At 41.5% G+C, this 17,165-nt stretch overlaps 1 protein-coding gene across 1 annotated transcript in view; it reads left to right on the top strand.

Annotated features, from left to right (window-relative positions):
* LOC132892973 (interleukin-17 receptor E) overlaps window positions 1-17,165 on the top strand; it is a 46,729-nt gene that overhangs the window by 5,625 nt on the left and 23,939 nt on the right. Inside the window, exons 2-4 of the mRNA XM_060931588.1 lie at window positions 16,212-16,227; window positions 16,389-16,484; window positions 16,633-16,730. Coding sequence (XP_060787571.1) covers window positions 16,212-16,227; window positions 16,389-16,484; window positions 16,633-16,730 — 210 coding nt within the window. The remainder of the gene's footprint in view (window positions 1-16,211; window positions 16,228-16,388; window positions 16,485-16,632; window positions 16,731-17,165) is intronic.

Below are 17,165 nucleotides of genomic sequence, written 5' to 3'. Positions count from 1 at the left end.
GGTGATTTTGAACTGTAGACAGTGATCCATCAGCTTCCAGTTCATGGCAGGGCTGTGCCATGGTGGTTCCCAGGTTGTTCCTGACCATCCAAACCAATTTCCTTTCAGCTGAGGGTGACAGTTTGGGTTTTCTTGACGCAAAGTGACTACACTTCACAATAACTTGCATACAATTGTTTGAACTGATCTTGGAATTTTCAGTTGTTTAGAAATGGGTCCAAGAGACATTCTGGAGTTGTGTACATCTGTGATCCTCTTTCTCAGGTCTGCACTGAGCTCCTTGGACTTTCCCATTGTCTAGTGTGTTGGTCAGTCCAATGAGTGCTGTAAAGAAACCCTTTTTATGAAGACACATGCCCCTTTTCCACCAAAGCAGTTCCAGGGCTGGTTCGGGGCCAGTGCTTAGTTTGGAACCGGGTTTTCTGTTTCCACTGACAAAGAACTGGCTCTGGGGCCAGAAAAACCGGTTCCAGGCTAGCACCAACTCTCTGCTGGGCCAGAGGAAAGAACCGCTTACGTCAGCGGAGGGGGCGGAGTTGTTAAGACCAACAACAATAAGATCGCCATTTTTAAGCGACGAGAAGCAGCAGCTGTACAAACGCGAAGTCATTTATTATTATTGTTGTTGCTGCTGCTGCTTCTTCTGTGTTTTTGCTTCGATATTCATGCCAAGGTTTAAGCAAACGTAGCGACGTAACTGACGTATACAGCGACGTAATGACGTGGCACCGCGAGCGATGGAAAAGCAAACTGGTTCTCAGCTGGCTCGCAAGTTGAACGAGTTGTGAACCAGCACCAGCACTGGCCCCGAATCAGCCCTGGAACTGATTTGGTGGAAAAGGGGTATCAGAGAAGCTACCAGCTGTAGTCAGTCATGATCACTAACAGGAAGTTAAGAGACCTCGGCCTTGGCAAGATAAGAGACATTTTGGAAGTTTCAGCATCTCTAAATTAATAATCTAAGTGAGCGTGCGTATAATTTTGACTGTGTGTTGACTTCAGAAAACCCAAAGAAAATTAAAACTTGTGCACCAAATTCTCATTTTTTTTTTTATTAAAGATGTATGCTGTACAATCATTCTGCCACAGAAAAAGAACAGTTCAAAGACATTACTGAAAGCCCAAATATTGCCATGACCTTCATATCCAAGATGACATTCATGCCACTGTATGTAAACCTCTTTCCACAGCTGTATGTTAAATGCTAAATTCAGTCCTATTTGAAAGATGTCACTGTGAAGTCAAATTCATTTGCTTGAATACTTGGTTACTGGGACCAGTGTTTGAATCAGTCATAATATTGGTAAGTAGGATCGGTTCATCCTTTTCACACAGAGTGACCTGCTTTAGGTCACTGTATGACTTATTATAATCTATATAACTGAACAAAAGTTCACTCTGTAGCTAAGCGCTATAATATTACAAGCGTAGGCATCTTGGGTTACCAGAAATGTTTTTGTAATTTGGTGTCATTCAGCACCATCGGCCCAGCCGCTCTAGTCTGAAGGCAGAGATTTACTGGAAAGATGGAGGTCGTGCTGTTGATTTAACCAAAGATTAGCGGCTGATTTCAGGCGAGATCAACATCCGTTATTCAAAGTAAAGAAAAACCACCTTTCTTGGCTGATTGTGCGATTTGTGTAAATGCAATTTAGCATCCAACTATTATTTAATAAAGAGTTCATGAGCCTGAGTAAAATAAATATGAAAAAAGTACAATACATTTCAATAAATAAAGCGAAATTAATGAATTAACAATAGTCTAATAATAAAAGTTAAATGAAGAGGACTCTATAATTATTTGATGAACAAGTTGTAATTATGTTATGTCAGTTATTTGCTACAAACAATCTATACAGAATAGCACATGATGCAAGTTTGACTTCTTGGCTGAAACTGAAAATTGGTTGAAACCGAAATTGTAGACACACTGGGCTGAAAACAAAATTGAAAAATTAAGTGTTGTATTTTCATTAATAGCTGTGTATATTAATATACTAAGGTTCATAACTTTTTTTTTTTTTTAAATGCATTTGAATAAAACCTGTTAGTCCATGATTGTGGCTTTAGACTCTTGGGTTTCCAGTTACACTGTTACTAAAATACCATCGTAAACTCGATCAGTGATACTGAAGACAAGAAACTGGATTGTAGTTTCTACCACCTGAATTATGTCTGTGAAATATAATCGTATGTCACTGTGAAAAATGTCCCCGTGCTCCACTGCACACACTTGTATTTCGTAAGCAATGAGTGGAAACTGATTAGGTAGATATCACAGCCACACATCTCTTTATAATGTTTATATTCACATCACTTTCAGTTTCACAGTTCTTGGCAACGTTGCAGCTTGTTACAATTGTCATAAAAATAGCAGGGTACTGTATGCTGTGTAGAACACCACAGCTTTATGGGTTGAACCATGATGTTTTGAGATTGTTACTTTTATTGTACAATTTTTTTTTTATTTTATTTTTTTTATCTTGAACCAAAGTCATGATAATACGGCCTTGTTTCTTAAAACCCACTTAAGTTAAGTTTTATGCAACGAACACTTTTTTTTTTTTGTGTGTGTGTGTACCTCTCAATTCTCACCTAATGGCCCTTTTCCACTACCCTTTTTCAGCTCGCTTCAGCTCACTTCAGCCCGACACGGCTCGCGTTTCGACTACCAAAAACCAGCACGACTCAGCTCGTTTCAGCCCTGCTTAGCCCTTAAAACTCGCACCGTTTTGGAGTGGGGCTGAAGCGAGCCAAACCGTGCCGAGTGAGGCTGGGGGCGTGAGCAGACACTCCCCTGTGCACTGATTGGTGAGGAGGCGTGTCCTCACATGCCCACACACGCCCCGCGAGCGCGCTGGGATCTGTAAAAACCGCAAACCCGGAAGAATAATAATTACGAATTACGAGAATTTCTGAAGCCTTATGCGCCTCGCCTCATCTATACGCTCTTGCCAGTATCTGTTGGCGTTGTCGGTGACAACAAGCCACAGCACCAAGACCAGCAACACTAACGACTCCATGTCCTCCATGTTTATTGTTTACTATTCGGGTCGTGAGACTACCGCTTAAAAGCTCACTGAATCAGTGACATACAGAGCATCGTGGACGAGTTCGCGGAGCGCAAGGCTCGTCGTATGCCCTTCAAATAATGCGCGCAGTAGGCTATTGATGTTTTATTATGAGCCATGTACAGTATGTCGCCTAATGTTTTTTTGTTTCTGAGTTACATGTTCGTTTGAAGGACTTAATGTACTAAATAACATAGTTGCACCCTGTAGTGTTGAAATTGGTAAACACAGTGCATTCAGTGAGGTTTGCACCGCCCTCCTTTTATTTCTGACTCTTCCTGTCACCGTTGCAACCTCTGAGCGCTCATTCGTATGCCCTTCAAATAATGTGCGCAGTATAGGCTATTGATGTTTTATTATGAGCCATGTACAGTATCCTAATGTTTTTTGTTTCTGAGTTACATGTTCGTTTGAAGGACTTGATGTACTAAATAACATAGTTGCACCCGGTAGTGTTGAAATTGGTAAACACCGCAGTTGCGGACATTTTGTAGCCTAAAATGATGTTATGATAAGCTTTAATAAAGGGCCCGGTCATTTGCCCCGCCCCCGGCCCGGCTCTGACTTGTTCCGCCACTGTCACTGATGTCACTGTTTGCGCTGCTTAACGACATCACGTGACGTCCACCCACTTTCGCTAACTCCACCCAATGTGTCCACCCACTTCCAGCCAGCACGGTTCAGCGCGGTTGTAGTCGAAATGCAACTCCAACAGCCCCGCTCAGCTCGACTCAGCTCGACTCGGCACGGCACGGCTCAGCCGCGTTTGTAGTGGAAAAGCGGCATATTAGATAACCCTTCCCTCTCACATACTAGCAATCAGGAAGGGTGAAGGCTTATGTGTCTTCTACAAGACACATGAACCCAGTCATCCATATCTTTTCAAACTGTTGTTCATGCTGCATCATAGTGCAGTGTAATTCAGTGGAAAGTATCTGCCCTCTTCCGCATACACAGGGCTCAACATTAACAGTAGCCCGATTGCCCGGGGCAACCATTCAATAGATTCAGACAACCAGACTCTCACAAATGCTTGCCCGATCGGGCAACTACCCAAATATGTCAACTTAAGTGAAAAACGATGTTTATTCATTCATATTATGACTACGTTCAGACTGCACCCTGAAACGACCCGTATCCGATTTTTTTGCCCATATGCAACCTGTATCCGATTTGTTATTGACAACCTGAACGACACAGATCCGATTTTTTTCACATGCGACCCAGGCCGCTTGGATATGTGGTCCTAATTCCGATGCATATCCGTTATTTTCACATGCGACTGCAGTCTGACCGGACAGGTCGCATTCATGCGACCTACACGTCATCAACAAGAGACAAACGTCACTATTCTGTGTTGGCTAATCCCGCCTCTTTGGTGGAAAACAACAACACTGTAGGTAAAGGTGTTTCTCGTAAGCCGAAAGTTGTTGACAAATCATTATCAGAGAAGCGCAGCACGTCAACATCCCACCACTCCTGGCTGCGACTCCGCATCCATACCCTCCTTTCAACGGAGGTTGTTGCCACGGCCCCACACAGCGCCTGGACCAAAGCCCTTGCCCTCCTGCTTCTCAATCGCCTCCACAATACCAGGTTATTGTGTGAGTTCCGCCACAAAAAACACATCGCCAGGTCTCGCCTCATCTCCATGCTTTACTTGCAAACTTGAAGAATGCGCTTTTTTTTTTTTTAACGTATTCCGTAGATGTGCTTATTACGTGTCAATTTGCGCATGCGGGACACTTTTGGGTCGTTTTCCGTTCATATTGGAGATCGCATACAAGTCTCATATAATTGGTAATGTGAACGGCCTAACAAAAAAATCGGATTTCACAACAAATTGGATATGGGTCGTTTCAGGTTGCAGTCTGAACATAGTGTATGATGAAATTCCATCACGATTTGCGATTGTCTGACTCGGAAAGACCGCGTCCATGTTATTACGGGATGTTCAACAACTAGCGGAATTCACATTTGCACATCGCGGGCTCGCAATGCAGTTTCCCATTGCTAATAATTATCGCGTCGTGCATATTCAGTGTTCTAATCAGTCCCTCCAGGATTTCGCAATTTGCAACTTCAACGCAAATTCAACCAATCCCCGCGAATTCAGGGCGGTGTTGCAATTATATCCGATCACTGCAACTTTCCTGCAAACTTGACCAATCGTTGGCGTCGTCTTGAGGTGACGTCGACAAACTACCTTCCACCTTACTTCCGTGTATATGTTCAAGAGAAGCAGCATGTGCGCATTGTTGCCAGGTTGGGCGGTTTTAAGTGCATTTTGGCGGGTTTTGAACATATTTTGGGCTGGAAAACATCAGCAGTATCTGGCAACATTGCATGATGTGCGAGTCAGGGTTTATGTAGGCTTAAATTCTGTTACTGAAAGTGTGTTATGTTTACAGTGAAGGACTGTGTACTTTTTTTTTTAAACTTAATACAAGAAATTAATGGATGCCAACATTTTTGCCAAAATGGTATTTTATTTTCCATTGTTTAGGCAGCTTCAGCATCATACTGTAAGATTCTGTTCAATTTTTTTTTCTTCTATGAAGCCTGAGCCATTTATTTTATTAGTTTATAATCATTGTTTAATTTAGTCTTCAGGAGAGACTGCCTGCACACAGTACTAATATTAAGTGTTTTTTTTTTCTTACATGAAAGCTGAGGCATTTATATTATATTTTAAGGTAACTTCATGTTGTGCTGTGAGGTTCTATGCACTTTAACTTTTGAACCAACAGGTGCATTTGGATAGCCTGGGCCCGCCCATCCTAAGTGTGATGCAACACGGGGGGCTGTTGCGAACTTAGTCTGGCAAGGCAAGCTATCTCCAGCTCTTCCAAGCTCCCGAAAAATCGGGAGCCAATCAACTTTGAGCATCTCCAACGGCCCTGGATAGAGGCGTGTTCAGGGCAGTGACGTAGTAGAACTGCGACCGGAAGCCATAGATTGTTTACAGAATCTATGCCGGAAGCGCTTCATTCACTAGAAACATTACGAACATGGAGCAGCGGCAAGCCTCTGACACAGCGGTAGATGCTGTATTGAAAGCATTCAACGGGAAGTTCTCATTGAAAACGGAGCAAAGAGCAGCCCTAGAGGTATTTATTGAAAGGAAGGACGTTTTCGCCTTGCTCCTGACCGGCTTCGGTAAGAGTTTAATCTACCAGTTAGCCCCGCTGGTAGCCAAATCAATGGAGCTCAGCGAGAATCCTATCATCGCGTCACATACGTCAGAGGAAAGAGTGATGTGATTGGTTTAAGCTTCATCACAGCCTTTTCTGGCTTCGACCAGTAGGAAACTGAGGCATTTCAGGGAGGCAGGTCAACCACGCACTTTGGGAAACGGTTGGGCTTAATATCTATGCCAGACCAATGCTCGCAGAGCTTTGAAGTTGCGTTAGCCAGACTAGCATTTGGATAAGTAAAGCCTATTTTTCTGCCCGATGGGGCCCTTTCTGTGTGGAGTTTGTATGTTCTGCCCATGGCTACGTTTACATTAGACCGTATCTGTCTCGTTTTCTTCGCGGATGCACTGTCCGTTTACATTAAACCGCCTGGAAATGCCGGGAAACGGGAATCCGCCAGCGTCCACGTATTCAATCCAGATCGTGTCAGCTCCGGTGCTGTGTAAACATTGAGAATACGTGGATATGCTGTGCTGAGCTCTAGCTGGCGTCTCATTGGACAACGTCACTGTGACATCCACCTTCCTGATTCGCTGGCGTTGGTCATGTGACGCGACTGCTGAAAAACGGCGCGGACTTCCGCCTTGTATCACCTTTCATTAAAGAGTATAAAAGTATGAAAATACTGCAAATACTGATGCAAATACTGCCCATTGTGTAGTTATGATTGTCTGTCTTTAGGCTTGCCATCCTTCCACTTGCAAGTGGTAAGTGATATGCGCTGGGATCACATGCACAGCGGCTCAGTCCCGAATCACAGCTTGTGCACTTCACTCGCGTGCTCTGTGAGCTGCGCAAGGCCGGAGTGCGCACCCTCCAGAGGGCACTCGCTGTTCAGGGCGGAGTGATTTGGAGCGCAGGATGCCTGCGGAGCCGAGCGTATCCGTGTATTGGTATTGCTGTGTGCACGCAAATCGTGTATTGGTGTTGCTGTGTGCACACTAATCGTTTTAAAAACGTTAATCTGATGATCCGCTGATACGGTCTAATGTAAACATGGGCCATGTCTGCGTGGGTTTCCTCCAGGTACTCTGGTTTCCCCCACCGTCCAAAGACGTGCAGTTAGCTTAACTGGCTACTCTAAATTGCCCATAGATGTGACTGGTTGGATGGGAACTGCTTGACGTCCACTCCTGGACTAGCTAACAAATCTGCGGTAAACAGTCAACTATGGCTGACATGCAAGAAGAAGAAGAACTGCCGTTATTTCTTGATGCAGCTTGTGTAGAGTGTGTAGTAGCACTCTTGCTTGGATGATTTTCAAATGACAGTCATATCAGTTGTGATCTTTAAGAGTTGAGAGCAGATATTTGTGGCACTTTTCTCCATTGTGCTTATTTACCATGCCTACATCGAGAAGCGGCATGTAATTTGACAAAAGCAAAGCCTTTTTCTACAGAAGTAAAACTGAACGCCTGCAAATGTTCCACCATTTGTATCAGTGTTAAATGGTAAATGCTTGTTTGTTTTTGTTTTTAAATGCTGTCCTTTTTTTCACTGAGTGCGACCATTAATAATGTGACTTTATGGAATGTACAGCAGAACACGTGCTTTGTATTTTACAAGCCATAAAATGTTGTCTGTCTGACTACATTATTAACCATTAACCACAAAATGGTTAATGGTTAAGCAGCATGTAATTTGGCAAACGCAAAGCCTTTTTCTACAGAAGTAAAACTGAACACCTGCAAATGTTCCACCATTTGTATCAGTGTTAAATGGTAAAGTTTTAATTTTTATTTTTATTTTATTTTTTATTTTTAAATACTGTCCTTTTTTCACTGAGTGTGGCCATAATGTGACTTTATGGAATGTACAGTACACGTGCTTTGTATTTTACGAGCCATAAAGTGTCTGTCTGACCACATTATTAACCATTAACCACAAAAACACATCTGGTGTCCGTACCGATGCGAAAATTAATATTGAAGTAATGAACCTGTTTCAACTCAAACAAATCTAGCCTGAAATAACACAGAATTGCTTGTAGTGCAGTGTAACATAAGGTGGTGTAAGTCATAACCGAGCCACCCAAATTACCAAAAACAACAATTTTGTGTAACACGTTGATGGCTATGCATTTGTTCCTATAGGGTTTGATTATGGTCATTTTGAGTAAATCCCACTTTTTGACTAGACAGTTTATAAAAAAAAAAAAATCTTGATATGAGCAAATACTCAAGGTTTCAGTATCATTCGTGTATAAAAAGTGGTATGTTGACATCTCTAGTATAGGGTGGATTGTTGTATGGCAAAATTAAATCCGTTACATTAATGATATAGCATACTGGCAAATGAGGCAGTAGACAAGTGCATATACTTAACGTGGGCTTTGAGTGAATCCAAGAATCATAGTAGGTTTCATAGCAAAGGTCAGCACACATCAAAATGAGAAATTTGTCATCAGTAGTGGTAATACACAGACATCAATCAGTTTACCACAGTGTTCTATCACCTTTTCTTTTAACGACGCGTAGTAAGTGTTTGGGAACTGATGACACTAATTGAAGTTTTGAATGCGAAATTCTTTCCCATTCTTGCTTGATCTATTGCTGTGTTCACACTTACACTGGTATGATAGTGGTATAACTGTATGTACGATAGTGGTATAACTGTATGTACGATAGTGGTATAACTGTATTGATACAAAGTATACCGGTACAGTTTAGTGCATCTGTCCACACTAGCGAGAAATGTTTGCGGTTTTCTTTCACGGTAGTTGAAGTGCGCGAAATGTTTCCGTGGTTACCGAGTAACTTCCTTCCGAGAATATGGCAGATGAAACGTGTGTGCTTTTTGTTGTCAATGAACAGTCTGTATTTCTGGTGGTCATTTATTCAGTCGAATCGTATAAAACGTGCAAGGCAGTTGAGAAAGAAACAAACGAATCTCCGTTCACCATTTTATTCAGCGAAGACATCAGTTGAGGCGTGTGACTTTGCGCATTATATTTGTATCGATACAGAACTGCTTCCGAAGCGAAGCGCTACTGTACCGGTACGAAACCCATACATTTGTGGGTTTCGTACCGATAGTTATACCGCTACAGTACCGGTATAGTTGCTAGTGTGGACAGGTGTTGCGGTACGAAAGTAGTTTCGTATCGGTACAAAATCCCTAGTGTGGACAGGGTATAAGATTTCAGTTGCTCAACAGTCCGGGGTCTTCGTTGTTGTATTTTGCACTTCATAATGCACCACACATTTTCAGTGGAAGGCAGGCAGGCCGGCCAGTTTAGCACCCACACTCTTAATATGAAGCCATGCTATTTAATCATGTGCAGACTGGCTTGGTTATGGTCTTGCTGGACTAAGCAGAGGTGTCCTTGAAAGAGATGTAATCCGGATGGCAGCACATGTTACTCCAAAACCTGTATGTACCTTTCAGCATTAACGGTGCCTTCAGAGATGTGCAAGTTACCCATGACATGGGCATTAACACAACCCCATACCATCACAGATGCTGGCTTTTGAACTTTGTGCTGGTCACAATCTGGATGGGTCTTTTTCCTCTTTAGCCCTGAGGACACAATGTCCCGTGATTTCTAAAAACAATTCAAAAGGTGGACTCGTCAGACCACAGCACACTTTTCCACTTTGCATCAGTCCATCTTAGGGTGTTTTCACACCTGGTCCCCTTTAAAGGAACCAGACTCAGTCCTCTTTAAGTGGACCAAAAAGTGGACCAACAGAAAAAGAACTCGGTTCTTTTTGTGTTCACACTGTGAATTTATTACAAAGAGGACTGGGTTCTCTTTCTGGTCCAGTTAAGCTTTGATGGGGCCTCAGTCCTCTTTCTGTTCACACCAGGTCCTCTAGAGCCCTCAGACCCCCAGTGCATGGAATTCTGGGTAATTTTCTCTTGAATCAAAATGTCTGCTGCCATGCTTGCCCTGCTGTATTCTTTGATCAAAATAGTGCGGATTAAGGAAAATAAATTTATTCCAGCTATCTATGAGCACAAAACACGGCTGGTAAGTTCCAAAAGGAAGTTGAGTTTCCCTGCTACAGTCACGTGACCAACTACGGCAAACGAAGAAGGTTAAACTACAGTGAAAAAGGCGAAGTGAACCCGGTGTGCTTTTTATTCACAATGCGCAGATTAGGCGAACCGTACTGAGACCACCTCCTGAGGTGGTCTCAGTTCGGTTCGCTTTAAAGGGGTCTGGGTACGGTTGGAGTGTTCACATATGCGCAAAAAATGCTGAGTCATCGATCTGAGTTCAGTTAGATGGCTGAAAGGGACCAAGTGTGAAAACACCCTTAGATGAGGTTGGGCCTTGAGAATTTGGCGCCATTTCTGGATGTTGTTAATGTATGGCTTTTGCTTTGATTGGTAGATGCAGTGACAAACTGTGTTTATTGACTGTGGTTTTCCAAAGTGTTCTTGGGGCCCATGTAGTAATGTCCTTGATTAGATTAGATAAAACTTTATTGATCCCTTTGGGAGGGTTCCCTCAGGGAAATTAAGAAAACCATGTTATATAGTTAAACACACTGTAAGAAGAGCAAAAAGGTGGGAAAAAAAGAGGTTTAAAGAGCTAAAAACTACAGAGCTACTGGAGAGGCAGCCGTCTCACACAACGCCCATACATACAGTCATATTGTTTGTTTTAATGTAGGTGTGCCTGAGGGATCAAAGGTCACAGGTGTTCATGGTTGGTTTTCGGCCTTGCTCCTTACATGCAGAGATTTCTCTGGATCTTTTGATGATGATATGATGGTGGAATCCCTAAATTTATTGTAATTCTGTGTTGATAAATGTCGCTCTTAAACTGTTGGACTATTTGCCCACTCAGCATTTCAAAAAATGGTGACCCTTGCCCCAGCCTTGCTTCTGAACAGCTGAGCCTTTCCAATTACCAATTAATGTGTTTACCTGTAGAATGTTCCAAACTCGTGTTTGTTTTTTCAATTGTGAATTCCACATTAAATGTCTTGTCTCAGTACTGTATGCAGTACAGGTTGCAAACAATTTGCACATCATTGCATTCTGTTTATATTTACAGTTGCAACCAGAAGTTTACATACAGTTTAGGAAAAGACAAACTTTCATGTCTGACAGTAAAAAAAAAAAAAAGTTTTTTGGAAGCAGTTAGAATAATCTGAGAATTTTTTCATTACTTTCATCAAAGTCAGAAGTTTACATACACTAAATTGATTATTATTATGTTCAATTTATATAGCGCCTTTCTCAAAACCCAAGGTCGCTTTACAATAATAGGCAGAAAAAAAGGGGGGAAAAAAAAAGTCCACCAAATTGAGGTCAAGGTATCATTCCAGTGGTGTAGTGGCCACGGTCCCACCAAAAGGCGCACAAAAACAAGTCCCACATCTCCAGCACAGCCGCCGTGATGTCGCCAGCAACATCGCTCGAACACCACGCCATGGATCCACAAAGCGAGCACAGAAGCACCGCCATGCAGAGCGCTGGTACGTCCCAAACCGCCTGCACAGCTGCCGCGACGCCACCGAGCAACATCGCTCGGAACATCACACCAAGCATTAAAGCACAGAGCGCTGGACAACCATGAAGTTAAAATGAGCAACGAGCTCATTGCAGTCCATAGCTGGGAGCACAGGCATCATCCACGGCGAACCAAGGCCTGGAGGGAACCGACGCCCAAAACTGGGTCCGGAGCTACACCACCACCGGCGGACAAAAACACTCAAACACAGAAAAAAGAAAAAAATTAAAATAAAAAAGGAGAGAAAATAATAAAGCTCTGGTGAGAAGCGGCAGCCAGAATGCGCACGGCGTACTCTTAGCCGGAACCCTTTAACCCTCAAGCGACTGAGTGGAGTCATTTATGACCTCAGGCATATAATTTTGGGTGCAGTTTTTATACATTTGATCCGAAAAATATTTCCTACCATGAATTTCAGTTAACTTGTTCTACAACTGTTGATAGGTTTTTGCAGGGATCGGCCGAATGGTGTGGCAAGAGTAATGAAAAATTGTGCGGGGTCATTTATGACCCTGGAAAGAAGCATAGGATTTCTTGCAGTAATTCCTTACCAAATTTTGCTTTTACCAACTACTTATCTGTATGTTGTACTTTTAATAAAATGACAGTTTAATCAACTGAAACTTGTACAAAAACTAAGTTAGCATTTTAAATGCTGACTGCAACATTTGCAAAACTTTTACAAAGGTACTTAAAATGTCCGACACACGGACTTTTTTTGTAGTTCTAAATCGAGCGTTAGGCCTAGTTCGGATGAAATTACACTATTAAAATGATCACTGAATGATTTGTTTTTCTGAATCTTTACTATTTTGTTGTTCGCTAGAATACCATTTTGCGATTTCACACTTAAGCAAATGTTTGAAAACTCCGGATCTCCTTCCTTCATGGTGGCTGCCGTTTTTTTGTGCCGCACGGCACATGTGCAGAGCTGATTCAGTTCAGAGTGCGCGCGCACTCGGCGGAGGCAGTAGTGTGTCGGAGGGAACAGAAGCAGAGAACGCTTATTTTGTCTCCGGTAAACCAGTCTTCTCTCGTTCAATTACGTGCTGGCATCAAAAGACACCGTTGGTTGTAAATGAAACCAAACTGAGTCGTTGGAGTGTATTTTCATACACACATGGAGAAATGTTCGCCGAGTGTTTTAATTGTGTAGCCCCACTGCAGAGCGTTGTCGTTGTTAATTCATAGCATGCTCAGCTGCGTGAATGTGTCATGCACTGAAAATAAGAGATTTACAAGCCAGGAACGCCTCATGATGCAATACGCAAGAAAAGAAAGATTTACTGCCATTTTTACTTTGTATTTGAGTAAAGTGAATAAATAAATGGTCTGTGGAAAATACATTTAATCCTGGGAACTGCGTGCACAGGAGTTTATTTTGTGTTTCCTCCCCCCCGGGCTGGCTACTTATTTGTCATGGCTGGCTAGTATGAGCCTTAGTGGAAAGCCCTGGGAATGCGGAAATGTCGAGTTTGATTTTAGATTTACGAACCCGAAAAAAATATCGAAAAACCGGCGTTAAAAAAAAAAAAATTTCAACCGCACAAACGGCACTCACCCGGCCGGTGGACCGGAAACAGAACATTTTTTAATAATGGCCTGATGACGAAAACGGCTCAACTGATGGGGAGATGATTAATTTTAGTATTCGCATATCTGTCAGAAATGGCATGTTGGCTAGTATTAGCATATTAGTCACTAGTTTTGATGTTACAAAGATCCCATCAACACTGTTTTTGCTCATGCTTTTCTTTTCATGATATGTTTTCAGTCAGTGTTGTTGAATTAAGTAGATGTTCCAGTAAGACATAAAAGACCTGTCTAGATTACGTTATATTCTTATGCTGTGTCTTTTTACCTTCTTTCTGCATTAAAATTTGTTGTAAACCATACCGATCTACGTTTATATATTTTTATAGTATCTGTCTTGAAGACAGGAAGTGGTACATGTATGTAAAACCAAGAGAAAATAACTAGGTATACAGATTCGTATACTGAATATAGCGGGGTCATAAATGACCCCACCCGGTCATATTAGTCGCTAAAATAGCTTGGTCGCTTGAAGGTTAAACAGCTTGGAGTATTCCGCATGATGTTTTGGCATTAGAAGCTTCTGATAGGGCTAATTGACATCATTTGAGTTAATTGGCGGCACACCTGTGGATGTATTTTAAGCCACACCTTCGAACACAAGGGCCTCTTTGCATGACCTCATGGGAAAAGCAAAAGAAATCAACCAAGACATCAGGAAAAGAGTTGTGGATCTTCACATGTCTGGGTCATCCTTTGGTACAATTTCCAGATGCCTGAAGGTCCCACGTTCATCTGTTCAAACAATAATACGCAAGTATATAAACACGCCATCATACCACTCAGGAAGGAGACTGCTTTTGTGTCCCAGAGATGAACATGCTTTGGTGCAAAATGTGCAAATGAACGCCAGAACAACAGTGAAAGACCTTGTAAAGATGCTAGCTGGAACCGGTAAGAAAGTATCATTTAGCCACAGTAAAACGAGTTCTGTACCGACACGAGCTGAAGGGCCACTCGGCGAGGAGAAAGCCACTGCTCCAAAACCACCATTTAAAAAAAAAAAGGCAGATTACAGTTTGCAGCTGCACATTGGGACAAAGATCTTAATTTTTGGAGACATGTCCTGTGGTCTGATGAAACAAAAATTGAACTGTTTGGTCATAATGATCGTTATGTTTGGAGGAGAAAGGAGGAAGCTTGCAAGCCTCAGAACGCCATCCCAACCGTTAAGTCTGGGGGTGGTAACATGATGTTGTGGGGCTGCTTTGCTGCAGGAGGGACTGGTGCAATTCACAAACTAGACGGCGTCATGAGGAAAGAAAATTGTGGATATATTGAAGCAACATCTCAAGACTTCAGCCAAAAAGTTAAAGCTTGGGCATGGAAGAGTCTTCCAAATGGACAACGACCCCAAGCATTCCTCTAAATTAGTTACAAAGTGGCTTAAGAACAACAAAGTGAAGGTTTTAGAATGGCCATCACAAAGCCCTGACCTCAGTCCTATAGAAAATTTGTGGGTGGCACCGAAAAGTCACGTGTGAGCAAGAAGGCCAACAAATTTGACTCAACTCCACCAGTTCTGTCAGGAGGAATGGGCCAAAATTCCAGCAAGATATTGTGAGAAACTTGTGGAAGGCGACCCAAAACGCTTGATCCAAGTTAAACAGTTCAAAGGCAATTCTACCAAATACTAACCAAATGTTTGTAAACTTCTGACTTTGATGAAGGTAATTAAAAATTCTCTTTAAAAAAAAAACGATTTGTTCTGACATTTTACCAAAAAAAAAAAAAAAATTGGGGGGATCCTAACGGACCTAAAACAGGAAAAGTTCTCAATTTTATTGTCAGACGGAGGGGAAAAAAATTTGCGTCCTTTTTTTTTTTTAATTGTATGTAAACTTCTGGTTCCAACTGTACGTTTTTCACAGCATCCCAACTGTTTTGGAATCAGGGTTCTAGAGCAACTAATCAAGCCCTGTGTCCGAAATCACTCCCTACTTACTATATAGGGCACTGTATAGTGAGGACGCCGTTTTGTAGTGCTGTCCGAAACCTTATTGAGGATTGTTTGCACCCTATATAGTGCACTCAAAGTATCCCACAATGCATCATGAAAAGTAGCGTACAGCCGACGGTCACTAACCAAAGCAATGTATCCCATCATGCGTTGTGGTCGCGCTGAAAGGAATCAAATTAAAAGTCTCAGATTTGATTGAATAAAAGGCAGCGGCAAAGAAGAAAGTATTCAGCCTTGTTTTAAAAGAACTGAAAGATGCAGGTACTTTGATTAATGTGGGAAATACGCTCAGTATAAAATGTATTTATCACAAAAATACATGCGTATATTTTATTTTGAAAACCCACCAGCCGACTCATCTGGCACGTTTTAATTGTACGACAGTAATGATGTAAATACTGTTGTCCGAAAGTGGTTGGTTGGTTATTTCCGTTTTACCAATGAGCTTACTATATAGTCCTCTATATAGTAATTCCCTATATAGGGAGTAGTGAACGAGCGAGCAATTTCGGACACGGGAAGGACTTGATATAGAACAGATGAACACAATAGGGAAGCCAGCCAATGACAGGACATAGGCAGAGACGGGTCTAAAGCCAACACAAAGGCACATGGCAAAACAAACAAAAGCACATGACAGGAAATTGATGCTTGTCCTTGATGCTTGAAACACAACGCATTTTGAGATTTGGAACTTATGGAAAAAACAATTGAAAAGGGAAATGAGTACAATTCCATATACGAGTGTACGTTCAATATTTAACAGTTGTTCACATAATTAACGGATTGGTTTTTAGGTTTGAATAAGTCCCGTAATTAACTAACGAAATTAAATGAAAATAAATTATTGAAAAAGTGATTGCTTGTTCCTGTGTAACTTTCTCTCGTTCATTTTTTCTTTTCTCTTCTTTCATCCTCTTTAGAAATGGTCCAATCTTGGTAAGTATTGCCATATTGAATGGTTATGTTTAAACAGCGTTTATTTGCTTTCATCTGTCCCTTTTTGCTTTTGAAAGAATGAAGCAAAGTACAGTAAAATCATCTGCAGTACAATGCTGTTTCTTTGCACGTTTTTGCATGCTTTTTGGACGTTTTCCTAGACAAGAAGCAGATCTTGCCATGGATGAACCTCTCAACAGTTTTGGTCAACGGTTATGGTGCGTGTGTGCATCTCTGCCTGCGCATAAAGCCCCTGTGTAAGTAAATACAATAAAGGGAAGGAATTTACATGGAGATAAACAGGTCTGATAATGAAGACAGTAAGGCTAATTTTGCTTGCATCACAGGCATTACTTCATCTGCTCACGTCTATCTTTTTATCTGTTTGTTATTCTTTCTTTACAGCAGCCAATAAAACCCTACGGATCCAGTTCACTGAATCACCAAGTAGAAAATTCCGCACGCTTTTGGTCCAGAAAGGTCATCATGACAACACTATTCAGGTAAGCCTTTGGCATGACTTCATGGAAAGATTGACGTATTGATATGTCAATTAGACCTCTTGGAGTTTTTATTTATAAACCTTTTAAAAGGAAACTAATAATAGTATATGTCAAAGCACTTCAGAGTCTCAATGCTAACATTATCGAACAATAAAAAAAAAAATGACATGAACAAAATAAATAACAAAGGCATATGTATTAGTGTCTATGTATTAAAAGTTATGAAAAATTAATCAAATTATTCATGTCATAAGAAAAATAATGTTTAGAATTATTGTTTAATGTCTTTAGACCAGTCTTGAAGGTTTCATATGACTTTATTATTTACTTTGCTTGTTTATTATCAGTTTATCATTGGATAGCCATACACCTATGATGTCCAGGCGAGTATTTGTCGTAATTAAGAATACAGATGATACCATGGTGATGTTGCAT

The sequence above is a fragment of the Neoarius graeffei genome, chromosome 10 (genome assembly GCF_027579695.1).
Source record: "Neoarius graeffei isolate fNeoGra1 chromosome 10, fNeoGra1.pri, whole genome shotgun sequence".
NCBI lineage: Eukaryota > Metazoa > Chordata > Actinopteri > Siluriformes > Ariidae > Neoarius > Neoarius graeffei.
This window is presented reverse-complemented; position numbering and strand designations above follow the sequence as displayed.